The sequence below is a fragment of the Blastomyces gilchristii genome, assembly GCF_000003855.2.
Source record: "Blastomyces gilchristii SLH14081 genomic scaffold supercont1.11, whole genome shotgun sequence".
In the NCBI taxonomy this organism is placed as follows: Eukaryota; Fungi; Ascomycota; class Eurotiomycetes; order Onygenales; family Ajellomycetaceae; genus Blastomyces; species Blastomyces gilchristii.
The window spans coordinates 1,100,636-1,124,085 of NW_003101672.1; the positions used below are offsets into that span (position 1 = coordinate 1,100,636).

General features: G+C 44.0%; 4 protein-coding genes across 5 annotated transcripts; 2 read left to right on the forward strand and 2 right to left on the reverse strand.

Moving 5' to 3' along the window:
* Window positions 1–55: 55 nt before the first annotated feature.
* BDBG_05527 lies at window positions 56–8,651 on the reverse strand. 2 transcript variants are annotated; one of them, XM_031722205.1, is made up of 4 exons: window positions 7,671–8,651; window positions 6,848–7,514; window positions 1,196–6,511; window positions 56–1,110 (listed from the first exon to the last, which is right to left on the reverse strand). In XM_031722205.1, exons 1-4 carry the CDS (start codon window positions 7,844–7,846, stop codon window positions 835–837), a joined length of 6,435 nt encoding a protein of 2,144 aa, XP_031579026.1. In that variant the 5' UTR covers window positions 7,847–8,651; the 3' UTR covers window positions 56–834. The 2 variants fall into 2 exon arrangements, with proteins under 2 accessions (XP_031579026.1, XP_002624019.1); XM_002623973.2 differs by having other exon boundaries at window positions 6,986–7,514; window positions 7,671–8,644.
* A 48-nt stretch (window positions 8,652–8,699) lies between these two features.
* BDBG_05529 (calcineurin binding protein) lies at window positions 8,700–12,034 on the reverse strand. Its single transcript, XM_002623975.2, has 2 exons — window positions 11,936–12,034; window positions 8,700–11,880 (listed from the first exon to the last, which is right to left on the reverse strand). Exon 2 carries the CDS (start codon window positions 11,078–11,080, stop codon window positions 10,100–10,102), a length of 981 nt encoding a protein of 326 aa, XP_002624021.2. The 5' UTR covers window positions 11,081–11,880; window positions 11,936–12,034; the 3' UTR covers window positions 8,700–10,099.
* A 2,324-nt stretch (window positions 12,035–14,358) lies between these two features.
* BDBG_05530 (uncharacterized protein) lies at window positions 14,359–14,712 on the forward strand (the record flags this gene model as incomplete). Its single annotated transcript, XM_002623976.1, has 1 exon — window positions 14,359–14,712. The coding sequence occupies one exon, from the start codon at window positions 14,359–14,361 to the stop codon at window positions 14,710–14,712; it is 354 nt and encodes a 117-aa protein (XP_002624022.1).
* Window positions 14,713–16,864: 2,152 nt separating this feature from the next.
* BDBG_17272 (uncharacterized protein) lies at window positions 16,865–17,387 on the forward strand. Its single transcript, XM_031725030.1, has 2 exons — window positions 16,865–17,207; window positions 17,275–17,387. Exon 1 carries the CDS (start codon window positions 16,904–16,906, stop codon window positions 17,123–17,125), a length of 222 nt encoding a protein of 73 aa, XP_031579027.1. The 5' UTR covers window positions 16,865–16,903; the 3' UTR covers window positions 17,126–17,207; window positions 17,275–17,387.
* The last annotated feature ends 6,063 nt before the right edge of the window (window positions 17,388–23,450 follow it).

Here is a 23,450-nt window from a genome sequence, read left to right on the forward strand (position 1 = left end):
AAGCGCCACAAACAGAAATATCATGTGACTCACGTCATCCTTTCAAAATTTCCTCCTTATGATAAAGGTATATATATAGCGTATACAAAAAAAAACATGGTCAAATACATTGTAATAAATAAGCTAAAGATTACGGCTAGTAGGTTACATATTATGGCCTTGATCTTGAAAAGTACATGTCAACTCCAGGCTTAGCAACCAAGCAGAAGACTTGGGAAGTTAAGATAGTGAGGTAAAACATGTTCTCAATTATAAAAATAAGGAGTAATACTACGGCATAAGGATGGCCCTGAAAAATAAAATCCAAAAAGAGTAGAAAGCAAAAAAGGAAAAAAGCAAAAAAGGAAATAAAAAAACCAGAAATTTGTTCCGTTACCCCCAGACCCAAGATTATTTGAACAGTTAATGGACATCAAGTCATTATGAACCAATAGGCAATTTCACCGGACGTAAATAATAGATAGACAAGAGATCCAAAGAATAAAAAAGTCGAACAGTGGGCAAATCCGACAAATCCAAAAGATAAGTTTACCAGTAAACTAGAACATAAGAAGACGAACCGCAAAGAAAAGAAGGTAGATAAAATGGCGCTAGAAATCAAAGTAATACAGGGAGGCAAAATGTTAACTAAAAAAACCGCAAAGGAAGGCCCAACCAACTCCGCACACCTTGCAAATTCAATTGGCTTCGAAAAGGAAAGAAAAAGAAAAAGAAAAGAGACGGAGGGTAAGAATAAAATAAACATATGGAAAAGAGAAGAATAATACTATTAGTAATGCATTTCCCCATTTCCCCACCCCTAAAAAAAGGGGCAAGGGAAAAACGAGAATGAAGTTATGCAGTACTTGAACCAGAGCTACCACCAGCAAGCATGTCAGATACCGCTGATGAGCTCTGGCCAGCACTCTTCAACACTGAGACAGCCGCATGTGGAACTTGATGGCTGACCAGGGAAGAAGGGTCGATTTGCTCCTTCAGAGCCTTGTATTCACTCAGCTGCACCTGCAACTCACCCAAAATTTCCGCCATGGGGACGGCGATGTCTTTCAGGGAGTTGGCGCGGTTAAATGGTCTTATCATGTGTCGGATCGTAAGGGTATTTGCGCATGTCTGGTGTTTTTGTTTAAAAGAATATTAGTAAAAGACCTTTCTGTGGTGGTTAAAAGGAGACAAGGGAGGGAGGGGGAAAACTAACCTCAATTCGCGTAACCTGATGCTCTATCAAGTTTAAAACTAGCGAATCGGTGACTTCTCCAGGCCGTTCCCTGACGGCATTTAGCAGGCTCATTTCCGGCTGTCGTATACCGACCTCGCCGAAATTTTCCAGCGCGCTGCAGAACGCTTCCAGCCGCAGAGCGACGGTCCACAAGCGCCAGACAAGGCTCGCTTCGATGGTGAGATGTTTGTCCCTACCTAGAGCAATGGGCAGAGTGTCCGGATCATCAATTGACTCGCGGGGCGCGTTAAGACGGCCGGCAAGGGAGTGGGGATACATCAGGTAGACGAATTCGGGGTTTTCAAGACCCTTCAGCTTCCGCTCACCCATGTCCTTCACTTCAAACCCTTGTGTGCTGAGTTGGTACAGCTCACGACGGATGCTGTTGCTGAGGTAATCATCGAAGTACGCACCCTCAGAAGAGTCGATGGAGGAGGCCCGATCATAGTCTGCAAAGGTCTCAAGGTTCCGTTGGATCTCAGCGACGAAATCAGCGGAAACGAATATTTGACCGCCATCCGCGACGGCGGAAATTCGAGAGGCACGGTTCACCATTGGGCCGAAGTAATCCATCCGACCTGTCACCGGATCCTTCTCACACACCGGTGTTCCCCAATGCACACCCATTCGCACAGATAAACCACGGTATATGATATTATCGTCCGAGTCATACTGTGGCCTGCAAGCAGCAGATTCCAAGATTTCTGTGGGCCATTCTGCCTCGAGAAGCTGGCTTTGGCACGTGAAGCACCAGAGCAATGCGGCAGTTGCTGTAGAAAAGGACACCATGAAAGCATCTCCTTCTGTCTTCACTTCAAAGCCGCCTATCTGAGCCAGCTGCCGGCGGAATAGGTCGTTATGGATTTGAATAGCAGAGCGCATAGCAACGGGATAAGTCTCCCAGAGCGATGTTGATTTCTTGATATCGGTGAATATAATGGCCAACTCACCAGTTGGGGCTTCTACGCGGTCCAAACGTGCTAGCCTCGAGTCGCTTGGGGCGCCACGTTTCTTGTATTTGCTCGGCGGAGGGAATATATGGTCATCGCCCAAAGGAGACGGGCCCATTGACAGACTGGGGGTTCTCAACTTGGGACGTTCACCTCGGCGTTTGAGGTCACTGACACCAGCAATCATCACCATGATTTTATTTGTCGCCCCATAAGCAATTGCCAGGTCACGAAGCTTTTGAGACGCTCTCATCAAGTCTGCACGTTCCGACCTTGCAACATCGACAACAAGGTCTGGAGCGACGTAATCCCACAACTCGCCCGAAGCGAGAATAATCATTTCATCCTGGGTGGTCAATGTAACTTTGCGCGTACTAGGGGCCGCGATGACCGCGGGCACCATGGGATAATAACCAAATGCCCGAGAAACAGAAAGTTTATCATTCAACTTCCCATTTCGAGAAACGAAACCACCAGCTTCCCGAATACGTTCACGCTCCCCCGCCTCAGCAGGATCGTGGTTGCGAGTCAAGAACTTGAAATCGCCATTCGAATGCACAAGCACCGCCTGGGCATCTCCGACATTCGCAACGAACAATTCCATATTTTGCAAGTACACGATAGTCGCCACACCACCAGAAGTGTAGTCATCCGGTGTGAGCAGCTTGCTGGAGGGCGGACCAGCACGATCCAAATGACGTTGCTCACGCTCATCCATGGACCGTTGAGCAGCCGTAGCTATATCCTTATTGAGGCTCAAAAATGTCCTTCTCAATGCATCGAGCGGTGTTTCACCCCCGCCGGTTCGAAGTTTCTTCAGCTCGTCTGTAAACGTACTTGTGAAGTGCTCTTGTAGGTATTTCGCGATCCTCGACCCACCATTGGGCGAAGTATGGCCGTCGAATAAACCAAGAATCGTTTCGCAATTATTTCCCCTAAACCGGGTAACCAGCATGTCGACCGTTGATAGATGTTCGTTTCGCCCGAGTGTATCCGCCATACCGTACGTAAGAGATCCAGATAAGGATGCTGAGGTTCGCACTCGCCTATCCTCCGTTTGATCGGGAATGGTAGGAATGGTAAGTGTGACATCCATCAACCCAAGGACTCTAAGATGATTCAATGAATTAAAGTTCGTCAAATCTGTGCCATGGCCAGTTGGACTCCCGGATGCATAAGAGGTGGTAGGTTTGATCTCGAAGCGCTTGTTACCCGAGAAATTAAGGTACTTCAAGTTGCGATTCCAGTTCCAGTTCCAATCATACGGCCAATTGGAAACATTATACTTGAGCGAATTGCTCCCAACATCCAGAACTCCAAGTCGGTTCACCTTGCAAAGCTCCGCGGGTAGCACCTGGAACTTATTGGCATTTAAATGTAGGACCTTTAGGCTACTCGACTCCTCAAGGTCATCTGAAGGAAGCCAACTTAACTGATTTCCTGAGACAAACAGCTCAACAAGGTGCTGCCAACGCCTGAGAAGGCCCTGCGGAAGCTCCGTCAACTCGTTGTACGACAAGTTCAAAATGCGAAGCTCCCCGAGGAACACGAGCTGCTGGAATATATCATCTTCAAGCTGATTATCAGCAAGATATAGCTGTCGCAGGGATCCCGCAAATGTAAGTGAGATTCTTTGCGAGAAACTAGAATCCTTTCGCGAAGACGCTTGATCCGTCGGAGTGCGAGACGCGATAGAAGACCTCCTTGCAGCAGATGCAGGGTTGTTTAATGAAACAACAGAGCCCTTTCTGTTTGTGTGGGAGCCAGCCGGTGAGCTCCCCACGCTCAGAAGGCCACCAGACGCATAACTTGGTCGTCGAGTTTCGAAATCCTCCAGCTTTCCAAGTTCTTCGAAATCCGGCGATGACAAGCCAGGAGTGGTTACAGGAGTTCCACCATTTACAGGTAATTCGTTGGGGGGAATGGGAGGGGAGTCACCAATTTTCGGAAAGGAATCAAGTAGGTTGGAAGAAACATTTAGGGTTTCTAGTTTGCAGCAGTACCACAATTCCTCAGGCAGTACGCTGAGATTACATTCGCGGAGGTTAAGGTTCTTTAATTCCTGTAAACAACCAATGGACGGCGGTAGGGTTGATAACGGATTTTTCGCAATGCTAAAATGCTCGAGTTTTCGTAGAGTTCCGATATAAGGAGAGAGGGTAACGAAATGATTCTTGTTAAGAATGAGTTTAGTCAGGTTCGGGATATTGGCGAAGAGAGAGTCCTTGAATTGAACAAGCTTGGCCGACGCAATATTGAGTGTGGTGAGAGTCGGAACCGGGCTGGTTATATCAAACTCCGTGACGGGACAATGGTCAAGGGTAAAAGTGCGAAGCTTTGGGAACATCCCTGAAAATGTAGACACGGCATTATGTCCAATCATCAAGTGCTCCAGGTGAGGAAGCTGAGTGATGCTATCTATACTGGTAATGCTGTTGAATCGAGCGTCTATCTCTTTGAGATTCACAAGATCTCTAAAGGTCTCGTCCAACGGACCATGTAGTCCATTGTTAGTCACCCACAACCGTTCGAGCGTTGTTAGTTTTCCGATATTCGGCAATTCCGTAATTTTATTAAAACTGATATCCAGGTCAACCAGACTCTTCAAATTGCACAAAAACTCCGGGAAACAACTGAAACTGTTGGACGAGATATTCAGGCTTCGTAACAAAGGGAAGTCTCCGAAATTTGCAGGGAGCGTGGACAGCTTATTATTCGTCATTTTCAAGCTTATGAGTCCGTGGAGTTTGTGGAGTTCCGCGTGATCTAGGTCCTCAAGTCGATTGTTGGATACGTCTAGGTAGGTAAGCCGAGTCGCTAGGTTTAGACTTGCTGGGAGGCGCCACGCCTCATTTCCAATATATTTCACTTCACGGAGGTTGATGCAGGCTTGGATGAAATCTCTCGGAATGTCCAGTGCTAGATTCCTTGAGAGATTCAAGGATATGATCTCACTCGCTCGTTTGTGGAGAGGGATAGGGAGGGTTATGAGACTACGGCCAGACAGGTCAACGTGGCTAAACTTTTGACTCTCGTTGATGCCCAGATCTGTGTCAAGACTGGAATAACCTGAAAGTTTAGTTGGCAAGAAGGTGAAGCGACAAAGATAGCTATTATCTTCCCGACCAACATCTGCTATTCGGTCGGACGGTTGATAGCCTGCCTGCTCGAGCAATCTTTTCTGCATGAGAATGGGCCTCTCGCCATAGTCAAGTGTTCTTGAAAAATCGTTCTTCCGGAAAACGATGTCGTAGTTGTTTAGTTCATCTTGCAAGAATGACTTTCGGCCCAGCATTTCTAATATTTCCGCCACGGTAGTGTTGAGGGTAGCCGAAAGAGTCGTGAAAGTCGAGTCGATGCGGAATATACGGACACAATACGGTCGCCCTTCTTCATCCACTGCGATACCATCATCGGGTAACTCAGGAAGTCGGGACAGGATATCATCCTGTGCCTTTCTCACCGCCCAACTCTCTGGAGCGTGCCAGTCGCCGGCAACGTGAGCGTCGAAGGGATTCTGAAATTCCTTCTTGTTCTTCCTCTCTTCAGGTTGTGACGGGCCAGTGTATATACCACCGCTATCAGTAGGTGATATAGGGTGGGGTTGCGCGACAATACCAGAGAGGTTTGACAGGTCAGTGTCTAACTTCCAGATCCGATCTTCTTCAAAGGTATTACGTCGATTTTTGTCATGATACTTGTGTCCACCATCATGACCAAAGGGGAACCGCGGGTGACGAAACTTGGACGCCCCTTTTCCAAGGTTGTCTTTCTTGCGGTCAGAATCAGACATTTCCCATGGTTTGGGGTTTGTGACACTATCGAAGCTAGCATTCCGGACCCGTCTGGCTGGGGAATCATCCCGTCTTAAAAACTTAGCTCCCTTGGAGCTCCCCTCGTGAACAGCCTTTGAAGAAGCCGGTATATGTCGAAGGGAGCTCGCAATAGGAACTTTTGGATGGCGTCGTATCTTTGTGAAGAACGATCGTTTGTTAGATGATCCCCCAGGTGATCTTTGCCCATGTCCGCTGCGTACACTTGGCGAGGGGCTAGTCGAGCGTGCACCGAATGTGCCCGAGGAGCTAGTCGGGGATAGAGCGCCGTTTTTTAAATAACTGAACGCTGGTTTGGGGTTCTCTTGATCAGAAGACCCGAAAATATGCGGAAATTCGGTCCCCAGATATACTGACTTCTCTTCTCCGCTCCGAGAATGCCGATGTCTGGCGGTTTTTTTACGGCGACTATCTTTATCTGGGTTTTGCTCCTCTGTCGTGCCGGTAAAACGCGCAAGGTCCGGATCCGTGGGGTCCCCGTGTATCGGTAGATCCCCGTAGTTTGATATGTCCTAAAGGGTCAAGTTAGCATAATTACTCTACCACGAAATCGTTGAAAATGTTGTAGGTCCTCAAAAGGGAGTAGTATCCCTAGGAAACCCGAAACTTTTGAGGCATAAGTGTAACATAGCTAAGTGTTAAATGTGGATGGGGAAAGAGGATTCTTCAACAAAGAAACAAAGTAAGAGGCATTCCAAGCATTCCCAAAAGGATGTACGCTCGTGACCGTATACAAAAACAATCATCTGAATGATATGCTCAAGATTTGTGGAGAAAGAAACGACGAGGGCCTGACGTTTGAAAGGGTTCTTATTTCGCAGAAAAAGGAACATTGCGTGCCAGCTTACATTAATCCGTTGATACATCCAAGGGGCAACATCACTGGAAGGGACAGCGGTGCGTGGTCGAGGGCCATCACCACCATGGGGAGAGAATGAACGCGTTATAGGATTGAGGGAATGGGTAGAGTTATTTCTTTCACGGACCTTGGGGGGATGGGAGAGGGCCGAATCCGACATATTGCCCTGATCCTCTCCAAAGAAACGCTGCAGGCGTTTGTGGAACCGACCAGTACTGTCTTTGGATCCTTGGCTGCTGACGGTCGTGGCACTAGCAGCAGACGGTCTGCGATGGTCCTGATCCATGGGGTCGTCAGGAGAATCAGACCCGCCGGTGCGGGCGGTGGCAGCAGGGGGGAAGGCGGGGGAAACTTCTTGGTCGGAACCGTCATTCAGGAACGTTCCTGGCGCCCCGCTCGGTTTCAACGCGTTTCGATCCAATGATGGAGGTGGCGTCCATGACGGCGAGCGCCTACGCAGAGGAGGGCGAGGAGGATCTGGGAAATACGGCGGGGGATAGCCCGCCGCCCCAAGGAGCGCAAGGGTTTTTCTATGGCTTGAAAAACCCGACCTCATGTCGGTTGGGGATATGTCGGGGGAATATGACCGGCGAGAGCTACTCCTGACGCTCCTGTTACTCCTTGAGGATGATCGGTATTTGGAAATTGGTCGTAATCTGAGATACAGGTAATCGTCAACACAAGCCCTTCCCTCATACCGGTCAAAAACAAGAGGAACAGTCACACAGATAGAGTTCAGCAATCTATCCATATCGAAATAAATTGCTTCCCTCAGATTCTATATCAACGGAACTAAAAGTACTAAAACATACCTAGGCTCCTGGCCCGACGATCGCACAGGAGTTGGGCGAACGTCCGCAGGGCCCTGACCTTGATCATGACTCTGACTCCCCTGTCTCGCGGTATCATGGGATCGCCAACTACCAGTACTCGAACTTTCCGAACCTTGCCTTAGTTCCCGATCTCTCGTCCGCTGGCGTCTAGCCATGGTGGGCGGAAGGTATGGCTGGTGCAGGCCAGGCGAGAGCAGGGAAAAACTGTTCTAGTGACCGGAGGTTGAAAGCATTCGCTCTCCTCAAGCTCTCCAGCGATGCGGGCGCACTTGGACCATTCGATGGGTTTATTAGCTTGTCAATTTTGGGAAAAGCAGATCGTCAGGGCGGAAGGGTCGCGATTCTAAAATCAGAAAATCCCAGGTCGAGTATATATTTAATAGAGACAAAGGAGGAATTAAGTTGGGGTTATGTATCGTATCTTAAATCTCGTTGTCGCAGAACTGGCTGAGGCGGAACAAGTGAATAGCTTCATTGGTCTCAGAAGGACGACGTGGCGGGGGCCAGGATAAGCGATGACGGGTAAGAATGGGGAAGGAGAGGAAGGGATATTGAAAATCGCAGTCCAGGGCTAGACCATTACTGTTATCGCTATTTCGTAGACCGCGTCCATCAAATGCATGGACATCCACAAACAGGGAGACATAGACAGTCAAAGCCAGAGAGGCGGCGAAGGGGGGGAGAGACTGAGCACGGTTGTTAACCACCTAGTCTCACATCAGTAGCTCCTCACCAGCCCAACTAAGCGCAATGACGACACGTGCAAAGCAGGTTTGCAGCACTGGAGAAGCCGAATATAAGCTAACTGTAGCCCGCTTGATATATCACGACCGTAACTGGTGATAGTTGATGGGCGGTCGTTGATGGCGATGGTTGAGGCTCTGTCCCTATCAGCCTCGTTCCGTTCCGGTCAGTTTGCTTGGTTTGGCCATGGGATGGGGGGCATAGAGTTGAATGTGGTGCCAACAAAACTCATTGTGGTCCCAACTCGGGCCGGAAAAACAGCTCAGGGTGGTCCCAACCTGATTTCAAACTTTGGATCCATGGCAGCACCCCATTAAAACTAAATACACTAGACATTTCAAGCTCATCATCTCTATCTACACCCCTTACAATATTGAATTTTCATATTTTTCAAAAGACTCTAGCTTTCAATTCTAATTCAATTATGAACTCTCTAACATAGACTTCTACACTAAGAAAGAAGATTGAGTGCCAATGAGGAGGGATCGTAAAAGAGTTAGTGTGGATTAGTAATATGTGTGTATTATGTGTGAGGTGTGTACGTAGTAGTGAGTGTGCATTTTAGAGAGAGCACTAAAGTTAAATATGTGTCCAGAAAAGTGGGTCAAAAGTTGGCACCACAGTCAGTTTTGTTGGCACCACATTCAACCGTAACCGCGTGGCCATATGGCATGCGGCTCAACCGCCGTTTTGGCTGACTAACTCCATTCCGCTAGTCCTGATGGGGTTGCTGGTGTCTTGGCGGTGTAGTTACCACGTTTTGGATTAGTCATCCCTTCCCCCGCGCCCAGCGAACACGACGATGTGGGAGCTGTCTGCGCTGAGAGATTGAGAGAGCTCTTAAGGGCTATTCCAGTGCTAGCCTTACTTTACCCTCTATGCCGACGACTTTCTTCTACCAGGCGCTGGCTGGTTCCTTGGTTTGTTGACTGTGGTTGGCAGCTCTCCGGAGCATCTGATGCACTTTCTCCGTATCTAATCAATTCCTGGTTGTCTGTTTGTGATTGAACCAAAGAAACCCTCAATGCTTTCAATTCCACGGGGAGAGTTGTACAGCGTAGTATATATATATATATATATATATTGGTATACCGCTTGATGATAATGACCCTCCATAAGAATATGGTTTGTACGTGACAGGAGTATCTGTAATGATCCTCTGATCCTCTGAGATGATTAAAAGCATTCCAAGTAATCCACCATGACAGTTTTTATTTCCTTTGTATTCTATTATTCTTAACTCCCAATGCAATACTAAGTTGATAATTCCTCAACTAATACTCTAGCCAGTACGGAGTAAATTATCTAGGTATAGTCGGCGGGAGGGTATAATCTTGGTTATCAAAGCATGGTTGTGAAAAGCTCATCCATTTAATTAGAAAAGGAGAGAGAAGAAAGGGAAAGGAAGAAACAAATAAAGGAAAAAAAGCCTCCATGATCAAAGAGTCAATCAGGACAGAGCCCAGAACGCCAGTGAATACGATGACGACGACGAAGGAATAACGACGCTCAAATTACATGCAGAGAAAAAATCAATTTGCTGCTCTCAAAAGCATAAAATGCCATATAGAGCGCAACACCCCCCCCCCATTTTCCTTTTTGAATAGGCCACGGAGAAAGACACGAAGAAAGAAGAGACGAGAAACGCCATCATCTCCTTATCCTCAATCCATAAGCTCAACAGGCGGTCGAGCCGTGTGCGCTATAATGCGTTTGCTCGATCCGGCACTACCAATGTCCATATCTATCTCAGTATCAGATACGCCACCGCCAACCGTCGTATCCTCCACCATGACCGCGGGCAAATGCGGGCTACTGCCATGGTATTCTGGGTCGTAAATGAGCGTACTGCTGCCGCTGCGCTCTCGACCGGTGGCCACTGGCCGGGTATATGTTGAGCGCAAACGCGCGCTTGATCCTTCCTGGTCGCTTCCGTGCATGTGCACATCCGAAGATACGGAAACAGGGGTATCAGGGTCATGTCCCGCACCGCAGCTCTCAGAGGTCATATTCATATCACTATCAACGTCTGGGGCTGCTGCCCCAGTCGGCGTCTCGAGCCTTTGCAATGCCTCAGCCAGGTCAGCTGCGTGCACTTCTTTATTGGGCGGGTCTTCATTGCGCATCATCCAGCCGTGCGGAGGGCTGGGCGGGGGACTGATGAAGAATAGCTTCTGTGACTTGGGAGCCTCGAGGAGGTTTCGTCTACGGCCCTCTTCAGCGTCTTCCACGGGGGTATTTTCACCAAAGTAAACTCTGGCACGGACATTTTTGCCTAAGATGGCTTCGCCGTCGAGGAGCTGGCGGATTCTTATAGCGGCGGCGATGGAGGTGAAGGAGCAGACGATGCGGCGGAGGGAGGGGAGCGGGGAGAACGAGTTCAGTGGGGTTATGCGAGATATTTGGGCTTTGATGGCGTCGAGGGAGGAGGGCTGGAAGAGGGATAGATCGTGGAGATCAGTTATTAGGAGGGTGTTTGAAGGCGGGGAGGGTTGAGCAAGGGGAGGGAGGTTTGAGAGATCGAGGGAGAGAGCTTGTCGTTCCGGCCTGGAGCGGGAGGTCCGTTTTGCGGTGGCAGAGGAGGAGGCCTCTGGGGAGGAGGAGAAGCACGAGCCTGGTGTTGGGGGTTGCGGCAACATGTTCATTGACACAATCCAGTATTTTCTTTTCGAACGTTGGTATCGAGAATGTATGGATTTTGGGGGGGAATGGAGCTAAATAGATATTAATAAAGAAATATGAGGCGTCGAAGTGGCTACAGCAGATGTTGTTGTCGTAAATAAAGCTGGCAGCTTCCTCAACCCGCCAGAATTGATTGATATAATAGCAGGGTGCAACAACCAACCCACTGTAGCTAGCTGTGGCAAGAGTGGAGTTGAAGATGGCCCAACTGAAGTTATTTAGTTGTTTTAACTTATTTACTGGGGCGAAGCAGACGGGACTCGGGCGAAACCAGCCGCAGCAGTCTCGAACTCAACCTCAACGTTAAAAATAATGACATTTATTTATTATTGATTTCTCTCTCCGCAACAGCCTGACTGGCCAGCAAAAAGGAAAAAGGCGCAGCAGCAGCCCACTACCAGATTTTTCACAGATCCTCTCCCCCGAAGGCAAACCTCCGACACCGCTGGACTACCCGCGCTGAGCCCCAGTGATGGCGTGACGGGCTTATTCTTATTTATTTGCAGATGTAATCCGTACTGTGTACGGAGTAGTCCGTATGTACTCACTCCTCAACCAGTCTGTCGAATAAAATTGGCCCGTGGAGTTGGCTAAATATCTCCGCAAGACATCGCCCTGAAACACCCACTCTTGCAGTCTTGCCAGGTTGCTCTCGGGTTCCAAATGAGTATTTATTTATACAGGTCGCTGAGCCTCGTTCTTCTGCCAGCTGTTGGGTTATTATTGACGAAAGAAGGGTTTTCCCGGAACTTGTCAATGCTATCTATCTAGTTAGTTATTATATACTCCGTATATTAATATGTACAGACATACCCTACCTGGGCTTCGCTTCTCCAGTGCTCGTGGATCCAAACACCGCCCCCAACAATTGAGTTACACGATCAAACGGTGATTGACTACGAATGATTGGATTGCCCTCCTCCACTCTACTACTCGTTTTCTGCCCAAGGTTGGATCGAGACAGTTAGACACCGAAGCTTGCCGGGAGACTCGAATGGCCCTTCGAAAAGCCTAGAACCCCTGAGCTGCTGACCATCATGCTGCATAAAACTCATCTCATCGCATAGCTCACTCGTTGTTGCCGAGTTCTCACATCTTTCTTTCCGGTAAAGAGGAGAGCAAGACATAACATATGGATGGCATCTCCGACTCCGGCAAGTTTCAAGGCCGATTCCCTCCAAAAAACTCTCTCGTTTCTCCGTGAAGCTCTCTTTTCTCCCTCCCTTTCATCTAATCTATACACGAATATCTATTAAGGCGGAGAAATTTTAAGCTCTGTTGTGAATTTTTCGACTGCTGCGCCTCGAGAATCCTGGATATACAATATTCATCCTCTGCCCATGCGACCATCCCCACAAGTCTTGACCCCTTAATGCTATCAAGCCATTCTTTTCTTTTTTTTTTTTTTTTAAAAAAAAAAGAACTAAAGAAAGAATAAGAAATTTAGCAGGAGAGCTTTCACGCCGTTGGAGATTACACAACTTTCTTTCACCCCAAAGCTCGGATGATATTTCCGCCCTGGTCGTCACACAACCAGCAACCTTGTGGGCGTTCTTCCTCGTTTATACACCCATGGTGTATACTTCTTACTACCAGGTTATGCTTCACTTGGTTACAATCGTTTTTCCTCGCCGTTGTACCGCATCGCAGCTCCTCTAATGAGTGCGTTCGGGGGTTCCTCTGTCATTGAGTGTCCCGGAGCTTCTCTGCGGCTGTCGTTACACGGGGCTCTAATGGGCTCGTACAAGCGCCTTCTGCTACAAAAAGAAAACCAGAATCCACTTTGAACAGGCCCTTACTCGCTTGTATCCACCTTATTCTTGGTGGGGACTTCCGGGCAAATTGAAATGATGGCCGAAATCCCCTTCTCTAACCGAAAATTCTCCTTCCTGGAATACCTGATATCAGGTTCTTGAGAATTTTCTCTTCTGATGAAGAAGCATGAAGCTCGATATCCTGGTTCCAGCTACCTGGTAAGGGAGAGGGCAGCCACGAGAGGGAAAAAATATGGACAAGTGTCAATTCAATTCCTCCTTTATTTCGGCAAGATAGATTGATCGTCACATTCACGGAGGCTCTCCCTTATCCGTTTTTGGCCAGGTTTAACAAAGCGTGCAACACCAACGTGTCTAGAACGTATAGGACGACCTGATATCTTCTCACCAAGTGCGGAGTAATATGCGAATGCCCGTGGATGAAAGAGGAGAAACATGACCTGATATAGTTTGGATGATGCAAAATGCAACCCTCGCCGTTTAAGCTTGATTTTGGCAACCCACAGAAGACCATTTTCCTTCCTACGGCCATTACCGTTCAGTTACTTCATATGTACAAGCTAGGGAAGAAGAAATATATAATTACAGCTGTTGGCTACCTCCTGTCAGCCTTAATATTCCTGGGTCTTTTTGACCCTACAGAAAAACATCCACTGCATCTAATATTATTGCCTCTCACCTCCCTCCTACCCAACACGGATTTACCATTGGGAGATGCTTTTGAGATGAGGCTTCAAGCTTCACCAATGTTTCAATTTTGCCCGCTTCATCCTCCCCCCCCCTCGAGCATACAATTCTCTATCAGATGCGCTTTCTGTTCCGAAAATAAAATATTAATATTAACGATAATAACAATAATAATAATAATAACCATAGAATATAGCATCTCGGCGAAAACAACCACGGTTCCTGCCTCGCCATTTCTTCTTCCCAATTAGGTTTATTTCCAGCTACCATAGTCCCGTTTGGCGAAAAAAATACTATGTAATCCAGGCGGCCGATTTGATCGTGCGAGAAGCCAACTATTCCTGGATATGACGATGAACATAACTTCTTACACATACTTCTCTCCTCTGTCAATCAGCCACGGATATTATTTTCCTATAACAAACGCTGATATTGGACGGTGAGCCATTACATCCTTTTCATCTGACCCAAAGGAAATGGCAGGAAAGAAAGATAAATATATTTTATTTATTTTAGAGAACGGCCCCTGAGAACGTCCTATTCTACGGCCCAGCTATATCCCTTCTCCCGATTAAACCCAACCCAGACAAATTTAATATACCTCACACCCGAAACCGAAAGTTCAAACCCATCACTACCAAACATCCCAACACTGAATCCAATCCGGCCTGTCACATAACGAAAACAAAGACAAAGACAAAACCGAAAAAGAAGAAAGAAAAAGAAAAAGAAAGAAAACAGAGAAAATCTAAAAAGACCCCCGAGAGAGCCCGCCAGCCATGTGCAGCAAAGCCTTCTACGTCCACAACTGCGGCCACAGAAGTTGGGGCCCCCTCCAGCGATGCGGGAATAGATACGTCTGCCCCCCTGAAAACACCCTCTACTATCCCATCCGTGTCAACAACCCGTGCAGGTTTTGTCGGCCGCGCCGTTGCAATTCTGCTACGTCTGCTGCTTCTACTTCTGCTTCTACTTCTGCTTCTGCGGCTGCTGCTGCTCCACCTACCGGTTTCCCTGGACGAGTTGACATGGGCGGTGTCGATGCTGGTGATGGCGGTTTGAGACCTAGAGGCAGTCTTTGGGATTGCATGGGGGACTCGTCTGGGAGACTATATAGTAGTGACTATGCGTAACAGATAGGGGAATGAGAGGGAATAGGGGAGGGGGATGTTAACATGAGGTATTTGTGAGAGTTGGAGATAAGGAGATGAGTCCGGCTTTGTTAATTTTTATTTTTCCTTTCCTTTTACTTTACGTTATTTCATGTTTTTGTTGGTGTGGCTAATGGATATGAAAGACTGCTGTTTTTTTGGACTAACGCATTGAGTGATTCGTGATATTTAACCTACGGGGGCGTTTACGGGTTGGTTGAGGATTTGCCGCATATTTTTACTTTTTCCCTTCCCTCTGTTTCTTCTCTCTCTCTTCCCCTTTTCTCTCTGCCGTTTAGTTACCATCCAAGATATTCATGTTGGAGACTTTGCTCTCGTTTACATTAGACAGCATTTATTTATTCATTGATATTTTTAATGGTACATCATTTTGCCATACGTGATGAACGTTCCTCACACACACACACACGGATCCCCGAACCCCTGGAATATGGGAATTCATTCTGTTTAAATTCATATATCTCCGTTTTCTACTTATCTCCCTATCTCTTTGCTTAGACCCTGCATCTTTTCTTGCAAAAACTATCAGGTTACTCCTACCTCTATTCGCTTGCTCCCTATCCTATCGAGATCAATATCAATCAAGTCAAATACATATACGGTCTCTGGCTTAATATTTGAGAATGTGAGTGCTGATAATCTCGCGCGAGGGGGTCGTAAAATCTCTTGCATCTTGCAAGTGGACTCCGTTTTATTTCGATTACTTGATACTCACCGCACAGTAGCCTACCTAACTTGTAGATAGAATGGGTAGGGTAGGGAGGGCAGTTGCTATTATTGACTCAGCATGAGCGCAACATATATGAATTGGTCTCAACCCTTGATATGGCCATCGAATCGAGAGAACATACCATATAACCCATTGGGCTATTTGCGACGAAGGTAAGTCAGTTGCATCCACATGTTCCAAATATTCTTCTCTTTTTTCTTGAGATACGACGACAAAACCACATGATGTATCAATTGGTTTGAGGCTGCCTGCGCTTAGATTTTGTAACTGACGATTTCAATTCAGATATATTTATGTACATGTACATGTACATACATAGGTCTGAATTGCGGATTCATGTTCGTCGTCCCCAGCTATTCCAACCGGGATAGACAGAATATATTGAGAAGTCTTTAATTTTTGCGTCCCTTTCAGCGTATTGGCCCAGGCACGAAAAACCGAATATTGCCATTGATCTTGAATGCAACTTCTACTTGAGTTAAATAGCGCCTGATATGGCCATTACGCCGCAAAGCAGCTGTTGCTGTGTCTGTGCTATCAAAACTCTACCCTGGCCTTTGAGACAAGGATGGTTCAAAGACCGTTCGCGCAAGGGTTCCAACGTACCCTCGAGGACCGGAACACCCATGTTCTTCCATGTGCATGTATGTACATTACATGTACATGTACCTGTACCTGTACATGTAGAGCACGTACATATTTTCCCGAATTAGATAGGAGATCCTAATGGTGGTCTACGATAAACGATATACTACACAAGCCAATCGGGGAGGCTAGTTGGACGGTTCTACCATTTTATGCGAACGACTATGTGTCTATCCAGGGCAGTCAACAAATATACTTTGCGATGAGCCTTGAGGAAAGACAAACGAGTGTTTTTCCCTTTCTCTTTAGAAACAACACCGTGGAGTGAGAGGAAGGACAAATGGCCTGGTTTACTTTTTCCCCGCCTGAAACCGTCATATGGAGAAGAAAGTTAACTTATGATGAATCCAATACTTACAGGTAATGTTAGTATCATATTCTCCATGCTGATGGAAGTTGACAGAGCATTTTTCAAGCCTTAGCGTATTTTTCTGCATTAATAGAAGCAGTCCCCATTGGTTTCGGAGGGTCATGTTGAACAGGAGGGGACTCATGCAGGATGCTCAGGCTAAACCACTAAATATCCAGAGCGTAGCAGGATCTGTCACAAGGACTGTATAAGGATTCACCTTGCCTTTATATGCATGTGTGCGCAGTGTCACCGGCTTCCCTGAAGGCTGAAGGTATAATAAACATTTTGAGAATTGTTTCAAAACAGCCTCAGCAGTCACTCCCAGCCTTTCTTTTACCAAAATCTCGAACTCACCGGCCCGTAGCCAATTGCAGCGTCGGGTAGTTAGCTGATCTAGGTTCCCTACCGGAAGTTGCTTTATATCCATGGGCAAGATTACTCCCATGCTATCGAACCCTACTACCGCAACAAGGATTATACCAGGAACACAAAGCAGGGCATTGGGGGTTCTATCCGTCTCTTCCGTCCTTTGCTCCCGGAACATATGCGAACGCTCCCATCTTGAAACGCTGCCGGAGCCGGGGAGTGTTCGTAGCTCCACGGCCCGTATCATTTGTTTACCGGTCAAACAGGCCCCTGCATTTTGATCTATCAGTTCATGCAAGAGTGTGGTCAAGGATAAAAAATCCTATAGCCAAGGGCCCCGGTATGGATCATGCCTTGATTTACGTATGCAGCCATCCTGAATTCTTGAAATCGTTCCCTTGCTAATTGAGCGTCACTTCTTTCTCCCCAGCACCCGAGTTATCATGCGAGCTTTGGGCATGAACTGCAGATATAGTGAAGAACAACTGAGCTCGAAAATGAGAGAAACGACGCAACATCACCAACAGTTAGATATGTTCTTTCATAATCAGGGTGATCTAAAAACTATCACTACTGCCTCACCATGAGGCTGACATGTTACAAGATAGGAGATTACATAAGCCTGCGGATTTTGTTCCAGGAGCGTTTCAGGATCCATTGGCATAATTCGTTTTCTATCCCTAAATAGGTATATAATACCGTTTTCCAGTGATGGGGGAGAAATGCCTGATATATGCGTCGCAAACCGAAAGGAAACGACCACGACACTCAAGGAGGGGACATACGCAACAACTCAGGCAAAGGGGAAGGGGAAACGTTACAAGATCCACTTTTGAAAGAATATCCAATGCCGAATGCGGTCCACCTAACGGGATGGCTCCTGCTGTTTCACTACGAGATTCAAGATTAGTCCAGCCTATCTTCATGATATTTAAATAGGCTAGGTAGAAGTCCCGACGTACTCCTTCCATTGCTGCTCTCCGCGCGGGCCGCTCGATCCGAACAAGAATCAGTTGTTATTTTTGAATGCTGACGGACCAATGTACCGGAACCTCTGGCCTTCGGACTTCCTGGATATACACAGATCTGCCATATTATTGTCAGGGGTTCACACTGCTCAGTTGCCCGACTGTCTCCAGGGAGGTGTACCATGCGGTTATCGATAAGGAATTACATGTATCAACCCTGCGAATGATTTCTATTGGACTCGATCCTCGCACTTGGGAGACAGTCGTTCGCCAGTTCGCAGCATCGGCAACATGAACCTGGTTGGCGTCACTGACATCAACACATTGGCCTGGCTATCTTGATTCTTCTGGCGCTCCAATACATGCTGCCCCTACCCCGGTATCGGAACCAGATTGCCGGAAATGACATCGCTCGGCTGCGTCGTTGTTCCTGCTTTTATGTCCGGTTTCATGTACAGGGTCACTTCTATTCAATACCATCCCATGACACTATAGAGAAAAGAACATATCACAGAGCGATTTTCCGTTCCAGTGCTGACGAGGCAATCTGCCATAAGGTAGTTTTGTTTGGTAAAATGATGATGATGAAGTGGTACGTGCTTGTTCATGTCAGACCGTGGCTGAGTTTCTGATGGAGATGCCATAGAATGAATATTGTTGTATATTCCTGATTACCAAGGTAGATAATATTATTTACCTTGTTCCTACATGCAACGACAATTGCATTTTGAAGAGGTGAGAGAGTAACCTCAAGTTAGCATTTCTCGTCCGCTGGCATGCGACGAGTCCCTGCAGCTGGGGGTTTGGGACATGCTTACTGCGTAGTTCGGCAAGCTTCAAAACAACAGGACTACTATCAGGAAAAGCGTACTACGAAGTTCGCCAGACAAATGTGAGAACTGAAAGAAACATACTCTGTACCTCCTCCTTCTACATCTCTTGGTCACAAGGCCGAATTAGCCCCCATATTGCTACGTCCACACATATTCACAACATCTAATAAACTTTGCAGCGAGCCAATGGAAGAGGGTGGGATTTGCCCCCAGCCTTTGCATTCGTCAATCACCCAGTCACTGGCATGGCATATTTAACGTACTGAAACAAGCCACGTAAATCTCACACTGGGTTCCAGTAAGCATGCTTCACTCCTTCGACGGAAGTAATTAATTGGACGGAGAATTTCCCATCGAAACCGCGGAGGTAGTTCGGACTCTGAGAATCCGACGGAGAAAATTGCGGGGAAACTAACTCATGATCTAATTGCAAAAGAGAATAATCTGTACGAGCGAGGGGGCTCTGCTTCGCGAAAAATCATCTTGCCCTCAATCTTCTTGCCCTGATGGCTGAGCAGATCAGTGGGGATTGATTCTGCGGAAAGAAGACAGCCCATTATTGATTGTCATTACGGCATGCGTAAGCAGATGAAAGGCTGTGACAATAATTCTCCGGTTCTACAAATGAACATTGTGATGGCTTGTGACGAAATTTCTGGACGACAATTCTCCGAGTTTGCACCTGCAGTCGACATTCCCCGCGAAAATACTCCGAACTAGAGTAATATCTGTCGCCATGGCCATGGGTCTTCGGTGCGTACGCGGTACACCCCAAATTCGGTATGATCCTTGCAAAAGTGCTTGACGTTGATTAGCGTTGTGGGAGACCAATTAAGAAAAAGCAGCGGCCAGATCGCGATATCATACTTTTTTGCCCCTGGATAACCTGTTAATAATAATTGCTTGCACTGTGTGTTGTTGCAGGGCCTTGGTCGGAGGTTAGTGCAGAGCGCTCGAGAACAAGTGCGGTATGTACTGTGGTCTAATACTGAGGGTCATTTATTAACTATATGAATTATTTTTATTTAATTATTAATATTAATAATTACTTCTACTCTGTACATGCATTCTCACTCTATTATCAAAAGAAAACATAAGCGAGGTATATAATAAAAAACTAACGAAAATACAGGGGTAACCGTGCCATGCTTACTCACTCTCTGTAGTGAGTGCGCCACAGTGTATGGAAAACCACACTGTAAAGAAAATATTTTCAATATCTTCATTCTTCATCTTCAAATAATCATCATTAATTATAATCATGTCTAAATCTTCTAATTACACTGAGAAGCAGTTGCAAAGAGCTGTTGACATATACAAAAGTAATTCAAAATTAAAAATCACATCTCTATTACAAGAATTCAAAGTCTCATATATTATTTTATATGAGAGAATCAATGAGAAGAAATCAAGAACTATGAGAGTTTCACTGAATCAAGCATTGAATAGCAGTCAGAAAGAGATAATTAAGATATAAATTCATCAGTTAAATATTAATTTTTACTCATTTATCATTGAGTATATCAAAGCTGCTGTGAACTGCATATTAAGATAGTATTATACAGATTCAGAGACTGCATCTCTCACAGTAAGTAAGATATAAATATATCAATTCATTAAATGTCTGTCAGATTATAAATAAATTAAGTAAAAACTCATGAATTCAAAACAAGTGTTTTATAAGAATATAAGCTTCATTATTAACTGATTTAATTAATATGAAGCTGTCTTTAATTATTAATTTTTTCACTGTGATATCTACAACTTTGATAAAATTAAATTTTAAGAAGAAGAAGAACACAGATAGTGAGTTATAATTATCTTTAAAGACATGAATTCTATTATACAGTTATCATACTTCTGTGAGTTAATAACAGTAATAAAGTATATTAGTGCAGATAATACAGTATTAAATTCATTAATTATAATAAAATTAAAGATTTATCTAGAGAATTAATATATATACTTCAACTTATCTGATAACTATATTATCACTGTATCTGAGTCTGGCTTTATAAATGATAAGATTGAATTTGAATAAATCAAGTGATTCAATAAGATGATAAAAAAGTGTTAAATAAGCAGTTATTAACTGCTATTAATAAATAATCATGATTCTCATCTCATAGAAGAATTTATTCAATACTGTGATCTTTATAAGATTATTCTGTTTGAATTCTCATCTTATATAAGTTATATTCTATAATCTCTTAATAGTGTATCTTTTCAGCAGTATAAGTATTATCATATGAAGACAGTTAATGAGACTATCTGCTATAGATATGAGTAGTATAATAATAGATAATTTCTTACTAATCTGAAGAGTATTTAACTATAAGTATTTAAATCTAATACTGTGAGAGCTGGCTTTATCAACTATGAAATGTATTCAGTTAATTATGATATAATTTTCAATTAATTGAGATCTCTTATCATTAATAATGCTCTGAATCTCAACATATATAATAATGATAGTAATATATGCAATCACTTTATCTCATCATCTGCAGATTAACTGTCAACTGTCTTCTATAATATAACAGAACTGAAGCAGTGACTAGTCAGCGGCATTATATAGAGATAGTTGTTTGAGAAGCTATATAAGTGAGCTTAACTATCTTGCTTAAATAGTGAGCTCATAGGCTACAGAGTTATTGTGAGAATATCATAGATATAATACTTAGTATACTAAGAAGATTGTATAAGACATGCAGTAACTCTCATATATATTTCAGTAGAAGAAAAATGAATCACTGACTTCTTTTATAAAAAGTCAGTATCTAGCTATTCTATATAGATAATAAGCAGATACTCTTCTCTCATTTCATGAGTGAGAATAGCTGAAGTGATATCTTAGTAATGTCTTACTATCAAGAAAAAGTAATCTGCTAATCTTGTATAGAAGTAGAATTCTCATATTCATTAATCAGATCTTTCTATGATATATCTGAATAATATTATAGAGTGATTGAAAACTGGTTTGAATAATCTGCAGAATGAATGAAATTATTCATATAAAAGTAGTAAGCTGTGTGAAACTGCAGCAGAGTCTTGACACAGTTAGAGACATGACAATATTCTTCTCTTTAAAAGCATAGTCTTGATACTCTTAAGATTACTAAATTAGAAATTATCTTTATTATATAACAACAGTTACTAACTGATTGACAGTGTATATACTGTATAAAGAAATAGATGAGCTTTTCTACTGACTGTGTAGATCTTTCTTTTCTCATCTTCATTTAAATCAAACACATGATAAGTGAGTTTCTTATATATTAATTTAAAATGTGAAAAATGTAGTTAATAAGTGACTTGCAGATCTCTTATTATATTTCATTCTATATATAAAATTCTCTGTAAAAGTGATATATTTTAGAGACAAAGCTAACAGTAGTGATAGAATTTTTTAAAAAGATCTCTCTCTCTGTAAAACATTTTTCTTTCTCTCTCTTCAATTGTAATAGTGAGTGTATAAAAGTATCATTCTTGAAGAATAATAAAGAGCTTATTCTGATATTTTCTAGTGAGTAATAAATGTCTTCATAATACAGCTGCAGTCTCTGTGACTGTTAAGAAAGCCAGGTTGAAGATGAAGACAGTAATATCAATGAGTCATGAAAGCACTGCTTTCATTATCATATCTTCTCTTTCTTCTGCATCTCTTACAGCTGCAGTGATAGTAGCTGCATCTTGCAGTGAAATGTCATTTCTTCTATCAGCTGATTTATCTGCATCTGATTCATTCTCTGCCTCTCTCACTGCTGTTATGACATCACTTCTCTCTTCAATCAACACAGTGACATATGACCCTGTGTGATTATTCAGAGAGAATCTCAGAGAGAGCTTAATTCTGAAAACAGTAGCTTTAAGAAGCTTAATCTATAGTTTCTCTTCTATAGTATATCTGAGCCCTACTTGAAATGCTGCTGAGTTGAGTCTGCAGAGTCTTATAATTTCTTTATCTTCTCTCTGTGAGAAGGCTCTGATACAGTCTCTGACTAGTACTGTTACTTGTCTACACTGTACTAAGCAGCTGAAGAAGAGAGAGATCTTATATATCTACTTCTTCTCTCACTTCTATTATTTCTATTATATCTGCAACAATAACTTCTATCTCTCTGTAAGTATTATCTACTCTATAAGAAGGCATTGTATCAGCTCTGATAAGAAGCTCAGATGCTTAAGTAGTACAGAGTGAGAGTCTCAGAGCTCTAAGTGTTAATGAATTTTATCAAGACTGAGAAGATTCTTCTTACTTATTTATAAAAGAAGACAAAAGTATAAATCTCTGAGATAAAAAAACATCTCAGAATGACTGATCTTAAGAAAAGATCAGTCAGTATTATCATTGAAAGTATCACAGAGATTAATCACTGATTGAAGAGAATCTCACTTCAATTGAAGTAGATGACTGAAATACTTTATAAATTAATAAGTTAATACTTTAAGTATCTCTTATACTCTTCTACAGCATGCTTCTCTATGACACTGCAGTGCTAACTTCTCAGCAGATAAAGATACTGATACTGAAGACTTCAATAATAAAGAATGAGTTTAATGAGAATGTAATTATTAATAAGTAGACTCTGAGATTCTCTTCTTTTACTTTTTCAGTGAGCTGCAGTCTTATTAGAATAACAGCAGTCTGTAGATTGATAATATTAATCTTTTTATTAATTTCAAATATTTCTTTTCTTTCAACTGCTTCAGGAATTTTATACTTGTATAGTCTCATTAAACTTTTAAAAAATTCTTTGAGAGAAAATAGAAGAAGAGTGTTATAGAGCTTATAAGATATCAAC